This window comes from Somniosus microcephalus, chromosome 13 (genome assembly GCF_052327205.1).
Source record: "Somniosus microcephalus isolate GS21.2 chromosome 13, FLI_Smic_1.0, whole genome shotgun sequence".
Taxonomy (NCBI): domain Eukaryota; kingdom Metazoa; phylum Chordata; class Chondrichthyes; order Squaliformes; family Somniosidae; genus Somniosus; species Somniosus microcephalus.
Window position 1 is genome coordinate 17,246,942 of NC_140999.1, and position 19,321 is coordinate 17,266,262.

General features: G+C 44.2%; 1 protein-coding gene across 3 annotated transcripts in view; it reads right to left on the reverse strand.

Moving 5' to 3' along the window:
• LOC147108096 (transducin-like enhancer protein 1) overlaps positions 1-19,321 on the reverse strand; it is a 184,521-nt gene that overhangs the window by 11,403 nt on the left and 153,797 nt on the right. For all 3 annotated transcript variants that reach the window (XM_086004577.1, XM_086004578.1, XM_086004576.1), the window contains 3 exons: positions 10,845-11,092; positions 5,605-5,752; positions 648-798 (listed from right to left, as the gene is read on the reverse strand). In XM_086004577.1, coding sequence (XP_085860703.1) covers positions 648-798; positions 5,605-5,752; positions 10,845-11,092 — 547 coding nt within the window. The remainder of the gene's footprint in view (positions 1-647; positions 799-5,604; positions 5,753-10,844; positions 11,093-19,321) is intronic.

Here is a 19,321-nt window from a genome sequence, read left to right on the forward strand (position 1 = left end):
AGTTTAAATCAGCAGGAATGGTCTCAAATGTACAGAGTGGCAGCAGTAAATGGAGGCTAGGTTTTGAGGCTCCTGCCCACAGATGAAAGGCAATTAAAACTGCGTTCAGTTCTGGGCACTGCACCTCAAAGGATATATTGGTCTTGGAGGGGAGTGCAGCGCAGAGTCACCAGAATGATATTGGGGCTAAAAGGGTTAAATTATGAGGACAGGCTGATGAGACTAGGCTTATATTCCCTTGAATATAGAAGCTCAAGGGGGTGATCTAATTGAGGTGTCTAAGATAATCAAAGGATTTGATAGAGAAACTGTTTCCTCTGATGGGGGGAGGGGGGTCCAAACAAGGGAACAAGAGCTTAAAATTAGAGCCAGGCCATTCAGGAGTGATGCCAGGAAGCATTTTTTCACACAATGGGTTGTGGAAATCTGGAACTCCTCCCTTCCCCCTCCCCCCCAAAAAAAATTCCATTTGTGGGGTAGGTCAATTAAAAATGCTAGGCAAGGGTGTTAAAGGTCACGGAACAAAGGTGGGTAGATGGAGTTAAAATGCAGATCAGCCATGGTCTAACTGAATGACGGAGCAGGCTTGAGGGGCTGAATGGCCTACTCCTGTCCCAATGCTCCTAAACCGCAGAATCAATTCTTACCACAATAGGCAAATTTGAGCGACAAAACACAGCTCTCATGAAGGTGAAGTTGATATTTATCCGGTTTGTTGACGTGTAAAACCTCTACGTTGCTGCTCTCTGTACCGACGGCTAGCCAGCCTCCTGTTGGGCAACATCCTAGTGCAAAGATCTAGGGGGGGGAAAGAAAAAAAAATAACACGTTAAAAGTTAGACTTTACTTCCAGTGTTCCAGTATCACAGACATACACAAATACTTTACCTTCGTGTAAGGCTAGATGTGTATTGACAGGAGCGAACAGGGAGAGTCCTACTGAACTATAAACTAGTCTACCGAGGTATTATCAAAGTACAAACAAGCAAGAGGAAATTAGAGGCCTTTATTTGATCTCAGAAATAGAGTCAGCATTAATGAAATATTTTTGCAATAACCATTTCAGGGCAGCTGCATCTTCATGTTTGTAGATTTAAGAGATTTCTCAGTGCAGACAGCATCGAGAACGCCTTATTAGACCGAAGGACCCAATTGGACCAGGATACCGTGATTCTTGTGCGTATAAAAATAACAAATCAGGACTATATTAGAAAGAAGACTTGGAAAGTGGAGTCAGGATCTGAAGAACTTGCTGCAAATAGTATATTTGCAACTATCATTTACATCTAAGAATAGACTCGGTCAACATAGCTGTTCATTGCAATGTTTTTTTTAAGCTGACCAGATGAATAAATTCATGAGGAGCCTGATCAGTGGTTTCCAATGCCAGTTCACCTCAAATAGCATGAATTAGTTGGAACCAAACATTTTAAAGATAGCATTAATTACGGAGTAAAAATACTACCTCTGTATAAAGCAACAAAATATGGCTGTCTACCTAATGTCATGGGACTGTCACTTGCGAAGGTCAGCTATAGGATTACAAGAAAAACATAGAGGGGAATAAAGTTCAGTTGGCTTATAACATGTTGTTGGGTCATTTTTCTGTTTGCACCTTCTAATTACTACCAATGTCTTATCATTAAAACAATCTGGCACAAGCACAAATCTTCAGAAGGCTAGGAGTCCTTGGGTTTAGTTGAATATGAAAGCCAAGCCTCACGAGCCTGTGAGCAAGAGTGGTGTTTTTGACATTGTGGTAAACCACTGTTTGTATTCCACTGTGTACATGCCTGGACATGCCTCGGCTGACTCCTCCCACAGGTCCTAGTATAAAGGTGACTGCTCCCCAGCCCTTGGTATCCTGGACCGGTCGACCACTCGAGGCAGACCTCCATTCTGTTGTTAATAAAAGCCTTTAGTTACTCTTCTAACTCTCAGTCTTTTATGAGTAATTGATAGCGCATCAGACATCTCTGAATGTCTAGGAAGCGAAAGATGGACAGGTCTTGATGGCTATAAAAGGAGTTATCAGAGCTAGAGTCCTAGGATGGGGACTCCCACTAAAGGCTACCATATGACGAGTTCCTAATCTCCACTACATCATTAGAACCAGATACTACTAACCACAACACAGGAATAATAGGCAGAGTGTCTGTTAACACCACTGGGTCAGCCAATGAATTGCACTGCGTCAGCTAATGAGAGTTGGAGGCGGAGCAGGACTTGCGTCAAGACTCCGAAACAGTCCATTTTACAGCAAAGTCTATGCACTCAGCAAAGTCTATTTAAACAGCACACTACAGCAAACAGTCTACAGAGTCTATTTAGAAAAAAAGAGTCTCGACAAACTATAGCAAACAGAGCTCATGACTGAAGCAGGGTGATTACGTCTCCCATTTAAAGCAGGGTGAGAGAGAGACACTTCGAGAGACAGAGACAGGAGAAACAGCACCCCAAGCCCATCTTACAAAATTAACCTGGTAGCAAGATACCCACCTGCCTTGTAGATCAGAGATATCAAAAATCAGATGGGAGAAAACAAATTAGAATTGGAACATGGGCAGAATATTTCCCTTCTTAATTACTCTGTGCACATTGGGAACAGAAATCCAAGGTCTTAATATGGCAGGGCTGAAAAAGAAAGATCACTGAAGATATCTCCCAAGATAGAAGCCAATTGCAATCTATAAGCATTCAATCCAATCATAGAAACATAGAAGATAGGAGCAGAAGGCCATTCGGCCCCTCGAGCCTGCTCCGCCATTCAATGCTATCCAACTCCTTCTTGAATATATTTAATGAATTGGCTTCTACTGCCTTCTGTGGTAGAGAATTCCACAGGCTCACCACTCTCTGATGAAGAAATTCCTCCTCATTTCTGTCCTAAATGGCCTACCCCTTATCCTTAGACTGTGACCCCTGGTTCTGGACTCCCCGACCATCGGGAACATCCTTCCTGCATCTAGTCTGTCCAGTCCTGTCAGAATTTTATAAGTTTCAATGAGATCCCTTCTCATTCTTCTAAACTCCAGCGAGTACAAGCCCAATCGTCCCAATCTCTCATAAGTCATTCCTGCCATCCCAGGTATCAGCCTGGTGAATCTTCGCTGAACTCCTTCCATGGCAAGAACATCCTTCCTCAGATAAGGCAACCAAAACTGCACACAATACTCAAGATGTGGTCTCACCAAGGCCCTGTACAACTGCAGCAAGACATCCTTGTCCTGTACTCAAATCCTCTCGCTACGAAGGCCAACATACCATTTGCCTTCTTAATCGCCTGCTGCACCTGCATACTTACCTTCAGCGACTGGTGCACAAGGACACCCAGGTCTCGTTGCACTTCTCCTTCTCCCAATCTATTGCCATTCAGATAATAATCTGCCTTCCTGTTTTTGCCACCAAAGTGGATAACCTCACATTTATCCACGTTATATTGCATCTGCCATGCTTTTGCCCAATCACCCAACCTGTCCAAATCATCCAGGAGTTTCTCGGCATCCTCCTCACAGCACACACGCCCACCCAGCTTTGTGTCGTCTGCAAATTTGGAGATATTACATCTAGTTCCCTTGTCTAGATCATTAATATATATTGTGAATAACTGGGGTCCAAGGACCGATCCCTGCGGTACCCCACTAGTCACTGCCTGCCACTCGGAGAAAGACCCGTTGATTCCAACTCTGCTTTCAGTCTGCCAGCCAGTTCTCTATCCAAGTCAATACCTTGCCCCCAATCCCATGTGCCTTAACTTTGCACGCTAATCTCTTATGCAGGACCTTAGCAAAAGCCTTCCGAAAGTCCAAATACACCACATCCACTGGTTCTCCCTTATCTATGTTACCAGTTACATCCTCAAAAAATTCCAGATGATCAGTCAAGCACGATTTACCTTTTGTAAATCCACGTTGACTTTGTCCGATCCGGTCACTGTTTTCCAAGTGCTCTGCTATTACATCTTTTATAGTTGACTAGCATTTTCCCCACTACCGATGTCAGGCTTACCGGTCTGTAATTCCCCGTTTTCTCTCTACCACCTATTTTGAATAGTGTGGTAACATTAGCTACCCTCCAATCCATGGGTACTGTTCCAGATTCTATCGAATGCTGGAAGATGATCAGCAATGCATCTACTATTTCTAGGACCACTTCCTTAAGTACCCTAGGATGTAGATTATCAGGCCCTGGGGATTTATCCGCCTTCAATCCCATCAATTTCCCCAACACCATTTCCTTACAAATACTGATTTTTTTCAGTTCCTCCCTTTCATCAGACCCTATGTTCCCTGACATCTCTGGGAGGTTATTTGCGTCCTCCTTTGTGAAGACAGAACCAAAATATGTATTTAATTGGTCTGCCATTTCTTTGTTCCCCATTATAAATTCCCCTGATTCTGACTGCAAGGGACCTACGCTGGACTTCACCAATCTTTTTCTCTTCACATATCTATAAAAGCTTTTACAGTCAGTTTTTATGTTCCCTGCAAGCTTACTCTCATATTCTATTTTCCCCTTCTTAATTAATCCCTTTGTCAAATCCTAAACTGCTCCCAATCCTCCGGTTTACTGCTTTTTCTGGCCAATTTATATGTCCTCTCCTTGGATCTTATGCTATCCCTAATTTCCCTTGCTAGCCACGGTTGAGTCACCTTTTTTGTTTTATTTTTATGAACAAATTCTGTAGTTTATCCATGCGGTCTTTGAATGTTTGCCATTGCCTATCCACCATCAACCCTTTGAGTGCCATTCCCCAATCAATCCTACCCAACTCGCGCCTCAGACCATCGTGGTTTCCTTTATTTAAATTCAGGACCCTAGTCTCTGAGTCAACTACTTCATTCTCCATCTTAATGAAGAATTTGATCATATTATGATCGCTCCGACCCAAGGGGCCTCGTACAAGATTGCTAATTAATCCTTTCTCGTTACATAATACCCAGTCTAAGATGGCCTAATCTCTGGTTGGTTCCTCGACATATTGGTCCAGGAAACCACCCCGTAAACACTCCAGGAATTCCTCCACAGTATTGTTACTAATTTGGTTAGCCCAATCTATATGTAGATTAAGGTCACCCATGATGACTGCATCTCTCCCTCCATCTCCAATCCCTCAGTCTCTCTCCCTCCATCTCCAATCCACTGCATTTAACACACAATATCCTGGTACTAGCAAGACTTAATTCACTTGGACAAATGACTATCAGCAAGGAGGAGAGCAAGATGCTCATGAATATGGCAGATTTACTCCAATTCATCATGCCACAGACTGCTTGAACATGGGATCATACTCAATTCAACATCCTCCAGGTTTCTGATCTCAACTGTCCCTCAAGATGAAGGTGCTGACCAGAATCCAGTCACTTCCATAAAAGGCAAGAAGTAAAAGGCAAGAAAGAGGCCTAGTCACACTCTGCTTCTGCACCTCCCAGCAACCTATCAAGGGCAGAACAGAGGTTTTTAGTATTCCCAAGACAGGAAATGATGCATAGCTCAAGGAACCCAGGGGGAAGAGGGATTAAAGAAGATAGATCAGATGGGAGTAAGATGGAGTGGACAAGTTAGCGACAAGCTTTCTCATATTAGCCAGTGGACATGGTGTACCTGTGATGCAAAATCATGTTGATGCACTTGACGCCCCTCCCTCAGGTCCCAGCATCTGACCGTGTTGTCCAGCGCTCCAGTCCATAACTTGGTCCCATCATTAGAAATGTCCGTGCAGCTGACACCATCAGAGTGGCCTTGGAACTGCCTGAATAAAAAAAAGAGGTAGTTTATGCAACATTCAATTGTCAATATAACTTATAAAAGTGCATGATTTCACTACATTTACATACTGCATTTCTAAAACTACGAAATACTAACCCCGCCACAAAAATAAAAAAAACCTTCACTTAAAAGGAAGTTATTGAAAATCAATGATCACAGGCCAAAAGTATACCCTGCAAGTACCATTAGTTTAAAGAATCTAACCGTAAAATACGTTGCTGAAATGCATTGGTCACAATCCCACTTTAATAATTGGAAGGCTGTCAGCATGCATTCTTTAAAGCACCTAATGACTCAACCTTAAAATGACTTCCTCAAAGTCTTTAGATTATTGGCCCCAAATCAGTGTTTAGTGACTTTAGCGCTCGGTTTAGAGTATCCAGCTCGCCAATAAGGAAATATTTCATCAGATTTACAGAAAACTTGATTAAAAATGCCTGGACGACAGGTCTATTTTTGTTTTGCACACTTTGGGACTCTGCCTGCAATTGTTATGACGACACTACCCTTACTCCTACCACTAAGGAGGTGCAAGAGCACAGCCCAGGAAAATTGCCCCTTCCCACTGCAATGAACGTGCCCGACCTCACATGGTCACCTCCTGCTGACAGCACGATAAGAGATCGGGTGGGGGTGGAATTTATGAAGCAACGTCTAACTCTATTGGACTGGCCATCTAGAACCTGCACTATTGAACACAAACTTGGGTCACCTGAAAGAACTCTTGGACAATGTGTACAAGCAACATTTCACTGTGCCAACACAGAATTTGGAGAACTATGAAGTCTTTAAAAGGCGAGAATTGTTAAAATAGCAGAGTGGGGGGGGGGGGGGGGGGGAAAAGAGAGAATGTTGTACAATTTAAAAAAATAATTTAACTCATCTTGTATGAAAAATTCCAAAGGAAAAATAAGTTGTTGAATTAACCAATTGCTTCATACAAGGCTCACTTTTGGCAAGTTCCATATTTAGAATATGATTCTTCGGCAGCACCTCCCAAACCCACAACCTCTTCCACGACCTCGGTGCACCATCGAGAGTATCCTGTCCGGCTGCATCACTACCTGGTATGGCAACTGCACCGCCACAGACCGCAAGGCTCTACAGATGGTGGTGAAAGCTGCACAACATACTATAGGAATTAAACTACCTGCTGTGCAGGATATCTACCCCGAGAGGTGCCGGGGGAAGGCCCTGAGAATCATCAAAGACGCGAGCCACCCCAGCCACAACCTCTTCGCCCTGCTCCCATCCGGTAAGAGATACCGAAGTATACGGTCTCATACCAGCAGGTTTCGAAACAGCTTCTACCCCCAGGCCATAAGAATCATGAACGAATAATTTATTATTTATTACTGTTGTCTTATTATTACTGTCTTTCTATTAGTATTTCTATCATTGTTATGCCATATTTATTCCAATGTTGGGAGCACTCGTAAAAATCAACATTTCATTGTGCAGTACATATGTCTGCTGCATATATGACAAATAAAATTGAATTGAATAGAAGGAAGAGGGCAGCAGGCGCATGAGAACATCGCCACCTACAAGTTCCCCTCCAAGTCGCACACCACCCTGACTTGGAAATATATCACCATTCCTTTATTGTCGCTGGGTCACAATCCTGGAACTCTTTCCCTAACAGCACTGTGGGAGTACCTTCACCACACAGACTGCAGCGGTTCACCACCACCTTCTCAAGGGCAATTAGGGATGGGCAATAAATGCCAGCCTTGCCAGCGACGCCAACATCCAGTGAAGGAATAAAAATAAGAGCTGCGGCCTGTCAGAGGTGCAGTGTGACCACACATAACATGAATTGATTTATTTCCAGAGTTGTGTATTTTCAGTTCGCTTGGTTCCCGAAGGCGGGACAGGATTCTCATCGGGTGTGTCCACTTGGGTAGCAATCAGAACGCCAGCTAACTTGCAGGAAAACCAAAAATACAGGGGGGTGGGGGTGAAGAGAATAATTGTGTGCGAGCAGTGTGACATAACCCGATGACAAATAGCTTGTGGTTTTAGTGCTATGGTAACCAAGTGTGTTCAACAGGAAATACAGTTGCGAGTGACAAAAAAAGGTCTAGTCCAATTAGGATCAGCTGGTTTTCTAGTCATGCTGCATTAATGAATAAAGAAGCAGCATAGCATCCTTTATTATAATAGACAGGAACCCCGTCTCTCTGCACAACAGCACCGATAGAACATAAGAACAAAAGAAATAGGAGCAGGAGGCGGCCATTTTGCTCCTCGAGCCTGCTCCGCCATTTAATGAGATCATGGCTGATCTGATCTTGGGCTTAGCTCCATTTCCCTGCCCGCTCCCCATAGCCCTTCACTCCCTTATTGTTCAAAAATCTCCACCTTAAATATATTCAATGACCCAACCTCCACAGCTCTAGCGCCTGGCATTTTTTTTTCTTCTTAAAAATATACTCAATATAGGTTTCAAAATTCATGATTTGCTCGCTGATTGCTATGGTGGAAAAGCTTCATCATCAATTTACACAAGAGAGTTGACAGATGATCAGTCGTCGTCCCCCCCCCCCCCCACCCCCCCCCCGTCTGTATTTTAGGATTACTTACATGTTTTTTTCCCCCCCAAATTGAGAAATGCAAGTCAAAGCCTTTGGTGCAGCACAGCACTAAGGTTGAAGAAAGTAGGAGAGACCAGATAAATCCAGCAGCATTGATTAGGTGATGATGATGCTCAGTGTGGCTATTAAAAGCCTGGCCATTGTAAGAGGAAGGCAAACCGGAGGTGAATTTAGAGTCAGATCAAAGGGCAAGAGAGATAAACCAGGAAACCAAAGGCAAATACGATGTCAACTGGCATTTTGAGCCATGGCCCAACGATTGGACTAGCACACTAACACCAACCTGCATAACCCACTTGTTTTATTATCTCTTCCCTCCTGCCCCAACATCCGCCCCCCCTCCTCTCTTCGCCTCGCCTTCCCCTCTCTTCCCCCCGCCAATACATTTGCAACAATAGAATGCCCAAGGCAGGACTTGAACACCACACGTGCAAACAGTCCTTTCTTCCCCACTCCCAGCAAAAAACCTTCACTTGTGCAAATGTGGTGCGCCACCACACATAGAAGACACTCATCAATCCGTGCCATGATGGAGAAGCTGATGGCAGAACAGATAAAGATGGCGGCACACAAAAGTAAATGCTACATGTGACACATTTAAAGCAGCCACTGGGGGTGCTGTTCAACTTCAGCGAGGGGGCAAAATGGGCAGCAGCGAATCCATTAGGGAAAAGGGGGAAACAGAAACATCAGGCGGCATGTATAATAGTCCTGTTTGAGCACTCGAATCTTCAATCTCACGCTTTATTTTTTTTTTTTTTTTTAAATGTGCGTTTAAAAGACAGTCTGTGGTACAAAAAGAAAATCACGCAAACTTTAGAAGGGTTTATAAAAAGACGCAGAAACAAAGCCGTTTGGAGCAGACAGTTCCAGCGGCAGTCGTTGCTTCAACAGGACCCAGAGCCTGATGAAAAGCCACTCAAGTTGGGAGAACATTTAAAGCATTGCAGTTATTGCAGGGTTTGATATTTATAGATGATTTGATGAGTAGTTGTCAGCATGTCTAGCTTTCAAAAAATTGCATTGAGGGTTAGAAATTAATAGCAAGTCAGATTTTCATGTTTTAGGATTTTTTTTGGACTATTTTTCCTCACAAAGGGTTTGAGAGATGATAGTTACATTTATGATTTTTGTTTTAAAATAAAATTTACTCACGCAAGTTTAAAAAAAATTCTGTAGTTCATCCATGCGATCTTTAAATATTTACTATTGCCTATCCACCGTCAACACTTTAAGTAACGTTCCCCAATCCATCCTAGCCAACTCGTGCCTCATACCATCGTAGTTTCTTTTATTTAAATTCAGGACCCTAGTCTGAGTCAACGACTTCACTCTTCATCTTAAATGAAGAATTCTATCATATTATGATCGCTCCTCCCCAAGGGGCCTCGCACAACAAGACTGCTAATGAATCCTCTCTCATTATATAATACCCAGTCTAAGATGGCATGATCTCTAGTTGGTTCCTCGCCATATTGGTCCAGGAAATCATCCCGTATACACTCTAGGAATTCCTCCTCCACAGTATTGTTACTAATTTGGTTAGCCCAATCTATATGTAGATTAAAGTCACCCATGATAACTGCTGTGCCCTTATTGCACGCGTCTCTAATTTCCTGTTTAATGCCATCCCCAACCTCAGCATTACTGTTTGGGGGTCTGTATACAACTCCCACTAACGTTTTCTGCCCCATGGTATTTCTCAGCTCTACCCATACAGATTCCACATCATCAGAGCCAATATCCTTCCTTACTATTGTGTTAATCTCCTCTTTAACCAGCAATGCTACCCAACCTCCTTTTCCATTTTGCCTGTCCTTCCTGAATATTGAATACCCCTGGATGTTGAATTCCCAGCCTTGGCTCCATAATCCCAATTATATCAGGGACAGAGACACGTGCTGGCAGTCAAGACCAACAGAGGCAGCGAGGAGGTTAGAAGTTATTTTAAATCAAGTAAGATGACCCACTGATGTGGGGAAACAGAGTGTATTCATTATTTTGTGTTCTGCACAAGCAAGTTGTATTGATTGATTTGAGTGAGTCAGATCATAGTCTGCTCTATGTTCACTTGCTGCTTGTGAAATAAAAGCAGTTAATGATTCATTTCACAAAGTGTTTTCACAGACCACCTTTGAAAAGACTGGAGAAGCACACTCAATGACATGGGCAAAAGACCCTCACTCTATCCGGTTTGTATGTGAAGTCATATTGTAACATCATCTTGTTTATGCTATCGTACAAGTGAATAAGGAGCAGCAAGACTTCAGTCACAAAAGTGTGAGGGAGAAAAATGACCCAAGGAAATAAAGTTTTGTCGACAGAAAATGCAACATTTAAATAGATATTTAATAAAACCCAGAGTACAAACTATCGAGATAAGCCAACATTCACAGCCAGACACATGGAGCGATTACAAATTGAGCCTCCCCTTCCTCTCACTGCCACCACCTGCATTAGATCTTCAAACTAACTCACCTAATGAGTGTCTCGTTATGCAAATCCCAGACAAAAATACTTCCATCGCTGCAGCAGGAGAAACAGACTTTAGCATCTGGGCTAATGGCCAGCGCGTAGCAAGCGGGGGCCGACGAGGTCAGCTCGGCTTTTATTCGGGGGCTTGGAGCCGCGAGATCCCAGATCGAAATGGTGTTGGCTTCTCCACCCACAATCAGACTGCGTCCATCAGGGAAGAGTTTACAGGTACGGATATAATTATCTCTGTTCTGGAGAAAGATTACATTCAACAGTTAGTCAATTGCCCTTTCGAGGGCACAGCGATACATTCCGCCACTAAAAGCTACAAGTCATAAACGCGTATAAATGTCTCACTGTTGCAGAATGCTTCAATCTAACCTTGTAAGATAGTTAGAATAATCTACTATGTGGCAAAAAAATTGGGGTTAGTCAAAATGACAGACGCCATAAGATACTAATCAAGGTCCACTGGCTTTTCTCAGTGGTTGCACTCTCCCCTTCAAGTCAGAAGGTTGTGGGTTCAAGACCCACTAGAGACTTGAGCACCAAATCTAGGCCGACACTCCAGTGCAGCACCGAGGGAATTCTGCACTGTTGGAGGTGCAGTCTTTCAGAGGAGATGGTAAACAGAGGTCCTGTCTATCCCCTCAGGTGGGTGTAAAACATCCCACAGCAATATTTAAAGAGCAGGGGATTTCTTCCCGGTGTCCTGGCCAATATTTATCCTTCAACCAACATCACAAACAGATTATCTAGTCATTATCTCATTGCTGTTTGTGGGACTTTGCTGTGCACAAATTGGCATCCGCGTTTCCTACATTACAGCAGTGACTACGCTTTGTTCTTAATTGGCAGTAAAACACTTTGGGATGACCTGAGGCTGTGAAAGGTGCTATATAAATGCAAGTCTTTCTTTCATTAATGGCTTTTCTCATGTTCGAAGTAGGTTCGGTCACAATAAAATGTTTACTGAAAACAGCAGAAGAATGGTCTAGTCGATAACGTGAAGCTGACGCACAGCGAAACGGTAGCCTGTTTCACACCACACCTGATTTTCTGTCCCATTGAAGTCAGTGAAAAGAAAGTCAGGCATGGTGCAAAATGTATTCCAATTCGCGTGACTGGCAAAGACCAATTTCACCCCCTGTGGTGTCCCTTTAAAAGTGAAGAGGAGAGCATCATCCCATAGAATCAGGATATGCATCTTCATTAATCTTCTGGGAGACTGGTGCAGATCCGTCCCAGATTAGGGATTTCTCTCAATCCAGGTGATTCGAGGATCACGTGGAATATAAAGCATGAACTGGAACATTAACAGTCATAATAGCCTTGCCAGCAAAGTTGAAGCCCGTGGAATGAAAGGGACAGTGGCAGCATGGATACGAAATTGGCTAAGTGACAGGAAACAGAGAGTAGTGGTGAACGGTTGTTTTTCGGACTGGAGGAAGGTATACAGTGGTGTTCCCCAGGGGTCAGTACTAGGACCACTGCTTTTCTCAATATATTAATGACTTGGACCTGGGTGTATAGGGCACAATTTCAATATCTGCAGATGAGACAAGATTTGGAAGTAGAGTGAACAGTGACGAAGATAGTGATAGACTGCAAGAGGACATAGATGTGAAGGAATAAGCAATATACCTATGCAGAAAAATACACCATTCTATAAAAGAATTCTGACTTTATTAAAACATGGCAAACTGGGCATGAAAATCTAAAAGCCTTAACAATGGAGAAGCTGTGAACAGCATACAGGCTATTGAGATAAGATAAGTTGTTGACACTGAATCAATAGGTTGGAGGTTCTGGATAGTCTGAAGCTTTGGAAAGAACACAATGGTATACCCTGTTAAGGTGTTTTAAAGTACACTTTGTAAACAGACACAGAAAATTAAGAAACATATGCCTTTGTGGGAATGGCATCAAGTGGGGGAGGCACCAGCCGTTGCATTGTTTGTGTTGAACTTGAAACACCTAGGACACACGATTCTGTGTTGCAACCAGCTGAGGTGACTTAAGAATTGCATAGAAGACCTTGGTAAGAATGACATCAAATAGATGGACCTGCTCCACACCGTTTTTTATGATAAGCTTCGAACACCTAAAGGTAGAGACATAATTCTTAATGCTACAAGCTGATCTGACTAATAATAGCAGGGGTCAGCAGAAAAATGACTAGAGATAATTAGCTTACATCAGCAGAAAACTTCAAAGGAAATACCACTGAGAAAGGGTATAAAAATTGAACTTTCAAATGGGATGATAGATTCGCTGTAAAGGGGCAAAGCGATTCTCGGCTTCAGAGGCAAGCTCTAAGTCTACAACTCAGTCTCGGGGATCAACGGTATTGTGTTTCATTTTGGTGGATATCCTGGAATAAACTAAGAACTGTAAAACTAGAGAAGTTAAGATTTGAGAATAAGGATCTCCGATAATAGAATTGTAAGATTTTTGTATTTGGAACTGTTAATGGTGCGATTGAATCACCAACTGTAAATTACATGTTGGTTCTTTAATAAATCTATATAGTTTTAGAATTGTACATTCTGGTGAGGAGTTGCAGAATTCCGGGGGGAGTTTTCCAGACCCTCATAATATCCAGAACGTTACAGTCTAGCTAAAACTTATTAAAAGTGCTATCTGGAGGACGGTAACATCTTCAGGTTGTTCCTTTCCTTTAGGGAGAGAGAGTCTGGACCTTTAGACCCAATTGAGTGTCTTCAGGATTCGGCTACCTCTAACTTTAGTTGAAAGTGAACATCTGGGGAATACGCCTGATCCAGGGTAGCCCTAAAGGGGCTAGGACTAGTAATTATCCCTTCATAGACAGGTGGACACGTGGCAGATAAAATTTAATGCAGAAAAGTGCAAAGTGATACATTTTGGTAGGAAGAACGAGGAGAGGCAATATCAACTAAAGGGTACAATCCTAAAGGGAGTGCGTGAACAGAGAGACCTGGGGGTATATGTGCACAAATCGTTGAAGGTGGCAGGGCAGGTTGAGAAAGCAGTTAAAAAAGCTTACGGGATCCTGGGCTTCATGAATAGAGGTAGAGAGTACAAAATTATAATGACCCTGTATAAAACACTGGTTCGGCCTCGACTGGAGTATTGGGTCCAATTCTGGACACCGCACTTTAGGAAGGATGTGAAGGCCTTAGAGAGGGTGCAGAAAAGATTTACGAGGATGATTCCAGGGATGAGGGACTTCAGTTACGTGGATAGACTGGAGAAGCTAGGGTTGTTCTCCTTAGAGCAGAGAAGAGCGAGAAGAGATTTGATACAGGTGTGCAAAATCATGAGGGGTCTGGACAGAGTAGATAGAAACTGTTCCCATTGGCAGAAAGGTCGAGAACCAGAGGTCACAGATTTAAGGTGATTGGCAGAAGAACCAAAGGCGACATGAGGAAAAATATTTTTACGCAGCGAGTGGTTAGGATCTGGAATGCATTGCCTGAAAGGGTGGTGGAGGCAGACTCAATCACGGCTTTCAAAAGGGAGTTGGACAAGTACCTGAAGGAAAGAAAATTGCAGGGGAGTGGGACTAGCTGAAGTGCTCTCGCAGAGAGCCAACACAGGCTTGACGGGCCGAATGGCCTTCTTCCGTGTTGTAACCATTGTGATTTAAAACATGCTGAATAGGGAGAGAACACAAGTCTACAAAAGAAAATTATACCAGATTTGAGGGGGTGGGTCAAGAATAAAATAAGAGTGCAAGAAGCAAGTGAAGAATTAATAAAAATGTACAGGAAACTCTTTGGTATCCGGCACCGAGATGGTGCCAGTTGATTAAAATTTCCGGATGACGGAGAGGGTTATTCATCAGAGGCTATTTTTAATAAACAAAAATTTTAAAAAATCAAGAAAAGTGCAGTATACAGTAATTGGGTACTCCCCTACAGAATGTTGTGTTAAATGGATGGTGGAAGATGCTTGATTAAGTACAGTACTGCCAGTTGAGGGCAATCCATAACTCTAATTACTTAACAGTAAAACAAAACTTATACAGTAAACGACTGTATACAGCGCGGGAGAGTCAGACTCCTGTTATTGAGGTGTTCGAACTTCTGACAGCGCCAAGAAGCCGAGTAGTGGCAGTTTGGAGAACTGCCCCCACTGACTAACTCGGCCACCGTGGGAGACTCGGACTCGGCAACATTTCTGGTTATTGAGGTGTTGTTTTCGGAGTATGAATTTGGCCAGTTAATAGAGAATTCCAGATATTTCGGTGCCGTTTAAATGAGAGTTTCCGGTACCACAGTCTGCGTTGCTGGTGATGAGGAATGCAGGGTTCACTCTCAGAGTGGGCGAGGAGATGTGCTGGAAGCAGAAAGTAGTAGGCTTATTCTCGCCCAAGGCTCCCTTCAAGCACCGCTCTTTGCTGGGATTGGTGATGTTACCACACTGAGCCCAGCTTCCAGGCTTGTTCTGCTTTGGCGTCTGATCAGGCACCAGACGTTTTAATCGGCGAGGGACTTTTTTTTTCTCTTTACAGCGAAACAGAGGGAGCCCACCAGCCAACCTGGCTTAAAATGTTGGCTCTACTCTGCAAGTTTGTGGCAGTTTCTTCGTGAGGCAATAAAAGACCTCAAGGTTGTGAGGGGCAAGCAGGAGATGTGGAATCAGCTGGCATTTTGAGGCATATAATCTTGGGCGGGCTACCTGATGCACAGTATTGTCAGGCAGTCCCCGCTTTGCTGAGTGTTTGAAGACCAGGACCTCAAACCCAGCACCAAGCTCATGGTCTACAGAGCAGTAGTGATACCCGCCCTGCTGTATGCCTCAGAGACATGGACCATGTACAGCAGGCACCTCAAAGCACTGGAGAGGTACCACCAACGTTGCCTCCGCAAGATCATGCAAATCTATTGGCAGGATAGGCGCACCAACGTCAGTGTTCTCGCTCAGGCCAACATCCACAGCATCGAAGCTTTGACCACGCTCGATCAGCTCCGATGGACGGGCCACATCGTCCGCATGCCCGATACGAGACTCCGAAAACAAGCGCTCTACTCCGAGCTCCGAGATGGCAAGAGAGCCCCAGGTGGGCAGAAGAAACACTTTAAGGACACCCTCAAAGCCTCCTTGAAAAAGTGCAACATCCCCACCAACACCTGGGAATCCCTGGCCCAAGACCGCACAAAGTGGAGGAGAAGCATCCGGGAAGGCGCCGAACACCTCGAGTCTCTTCGCTGGGAGCAAGCGGAAGCCAACCCAAGCACCTCACCCACCCGCCCCTTCAACCACCATCTGCCCCACCTGCGACAGAGACTGCAGGTCCCGCATTGGACTCATCAGTCACCTGAGAACTCATTTTTAGTGTGGAAGCAAGTCATCCTCAGTTCTGAGGGACTGCCTAAGAAGAAGATGGAGGATCCCTTCAAAGTGTGTCATCATCTTCATTTATCCCCAGGTGTGGTAGTAAATATAGCATTGAGCTTAATTGCCAACTGTGGCCAGGAATGCCGCACTAACGTCTTTGAGGAGGTGCCCTGAAGTGGCAAATAAAGCAGCCTTCCTCATCCAGCTGTTCGTCCAGTTTTCCAGCCATCAATTAAGGGGTAAGGGGGTCGAGTGCTGTATCACTTGCCCACACCAACTTGCGTTTACATAGCACCTTTAACATAGTAAAACATCCCAGGGTACTTCACAGGAACATTATCAAACAAAATCTGACACCGAGCCACATAAGGAGATATTAGGACAGGAAGAGGCAAGTTTTAAGAAGCATCTTAAAAAGGATCAATTCCATGCTTCCACATTGGATTGGATTTTACTTCACTTCGTTTCCCCTCCTCCCCCACCTTGACAAAGGCTGACAAATATTAAAAAGGTAAACTTTGTAACTTTATAAAGGCTGAAACCATACGTGTGTCCCCCGCCATGTGCCACTTTTAAGTGAGCACATTCTATTAAGTTTGATCTGGTGGTCAGATTTTGGCGCTTCAACCATTCATCTGGCTCGAATCACCAGGTCAAAGCTGTGTAGGCAGCCACAAATAATTATTCCTGGAATATTGCGGCCAGTCAGCTGACACTGCTCTTGGCTGGCTGTGCGCTGGTGACAAAGCCTCAAAAACTTAGGCTAGAGTCAGAAATAAAATTTAAAAAATCGGCCGTTGGATCGGTTTATTATCTGGTCCTCCTCCTTCTCCAGTGCGGAACAGACTACAGCGCTGCCTACACCCTGCGGATCAAACCCAACAGCGCCACGTTGAACTCGAGCTAGCCTAGCTCAAAGCAAAACATTTGGGAGGGCTAGATTACCAGGATCATTTGCCAAAACGGGAAATACCCAAATAAATTGTGCTGCAGAGCCTAGATTTGCTATTCTGATACTGGAGTGATTAATGGACTGGGCTGGCTGCCAAAAGCCAATGGCATTTATTAGGTGCTGTAATAGCTCCCAATAGCTTTTGGGGGCGGGTGCAGGGAATGAAGAGGAACCGGGCACTCTATAACAATGCAATCAAACATGACAAGATATTAAGCAGTTAGAAGCAATGGACTCACTTCGATCGGTTTTAACTCCTTTGCCCACAAAAGCAGGTCTGCAGCCAATAGCCAGAAAAAGCTTTCAATTGTATATGGAGTCATTTGCTGGGGCAGTAGGTTGGGTTAAAGCCGCCAACATCCTCCCCCGACTCGAGCCAGTTCCTTCCCCCGCCTGAAAGTGTTGATGTGTGTTACTGGGGCACTTGGCATCCACTCTCAGCAGGGCCTGCGGAATGGTCATCAGGAGCAGGAGCCCTCTCCCTAACCCAGGGATGCCGAGGCCAACTAGAGGGTACCCACTACCACCCTGGCGGAGATCAGCTAGTTAAGACAGGCCAGGGACCAAACCTGGGGCGTTCTTGGTCTGCAGGTTCAGGTACTTGCTGGTAACTCAAGAGGAGCTGGCTGTCACACCTCAACAGGGATTGCCTGTGTTGCAAAGCAAGAGACACACGTGGCTGGCATGCATTTGCCACTTGTCTCCTTTCCTCTGCTGTGGGTGCTGACTGATACTAGGGGACAGGCATCAGCTATCCAGTACCTTGCCCAAGTGACCACTCTTCATATGATTCAAGGTAGTTAATACAAGACGACAATTCATAGAATAGAATCATAGAATGGTAAGAGCACAGTAGGAGGCCATTCAAGCCTGTGCCAGCTCTCTGCAAGAGCGCCTCAGCTAGTCCCACTCCCCCGCCCTTTCCCTGTAGCCCTGCAAATTTCTCTCAGGTACTGATCCAATTCCCTTTTGAAAGCTGTGATCGAGTCTGCCTCCATCACCCTTACATTCCAGATCGCAAGCACTCGCTGCATAAAAAAGTTTGTCGCCTTTGGTTCTTTTGCCAATCACCTTAAATCTATGTCCTCTGGTTCTCGAACCCTGTCAATGGGAACAGTTTCTCTCTATGTCCAGACCACTCATGATTTTGAATACCGCCATCAAATCTCCTCTCAATCTTCTCTGCTCTAAGGAGAGCAATCCCAGCTTCGCCAGTCTATCCACATAACTGAAGTCCCTCATTCCTGGAACCAATCTTGCAAATCTTTTCTGCACCCTCTCTAAGGCCTTCACATCTTTCATAAAGTGCGGTGCCCAGAAATGGACACAATACAGGAAACTTTGGTTTATCCGGAGGTTGTATGTCTGGAAACCTCGATCTAACGGCAGAAATCAGCAGCTGTTTTGGTTAGGTTTTTTTTCTTCTAGCAATTTTTTTTTTTTTTTTTTTTATATAAACGGTCAGGCTCTGGAAAGCGTCTCTGTAGCTTAGCAACAGCTCCAGATACGCTTCCAAGGCCGAGTGTTTACAAGCTGTTGCTAAGCAAGTGTTTGTTGTCAGATACGGAGATGAAAACCTCCGTATCCTTCAACATTAGCGCTGGTCTATCCGGAAATTTTGGTAGATCGGCAGCAGCTCGGTCCCGTCGGTGCCGGATATCGAAGTTTCCTGTACTCCAGTTGAGGCCAAACCAATATTTTATACAGGTTCATCATAACTGCCACGCTTTTGTACTCTATACCTCTATTACGAAGCCCAGGATCCCGTAAGCTTTAACTGCTTTCTCAACCTGCCCTGCCACCTTCAACGATTTGTGCACATATACCCCATGGGCTCTGTTTATTCACCCCTTTCAGATTGTACCCTTTAGTTTATATTTCCTCTCTTCATTCTTTCTACCAAAATGCATCACTTCGCATTTTCCTGCGTTAAATTTCATCTGCCACGTGTCCGCCCATTCCGCCAGCCTGTTTATGTCCTCTTGAAATGTATCACTATCCGCCTCACTGTTCACTATACTTCCAAGTTTACTGTCATCTGCAAATTTTGAAATTGTGCCCTGTACACACATCCAAGTCATTAATATATATCAAGAAAAGCAGTGGTCCTAGAATCTGCTTCATCTTACTCTCCATCTCTTTTGTCATCCAGGGAGCTGTGACTTTAGTTGCCCTGCCTTTCCCTAGTGGGAATGTATCTCTA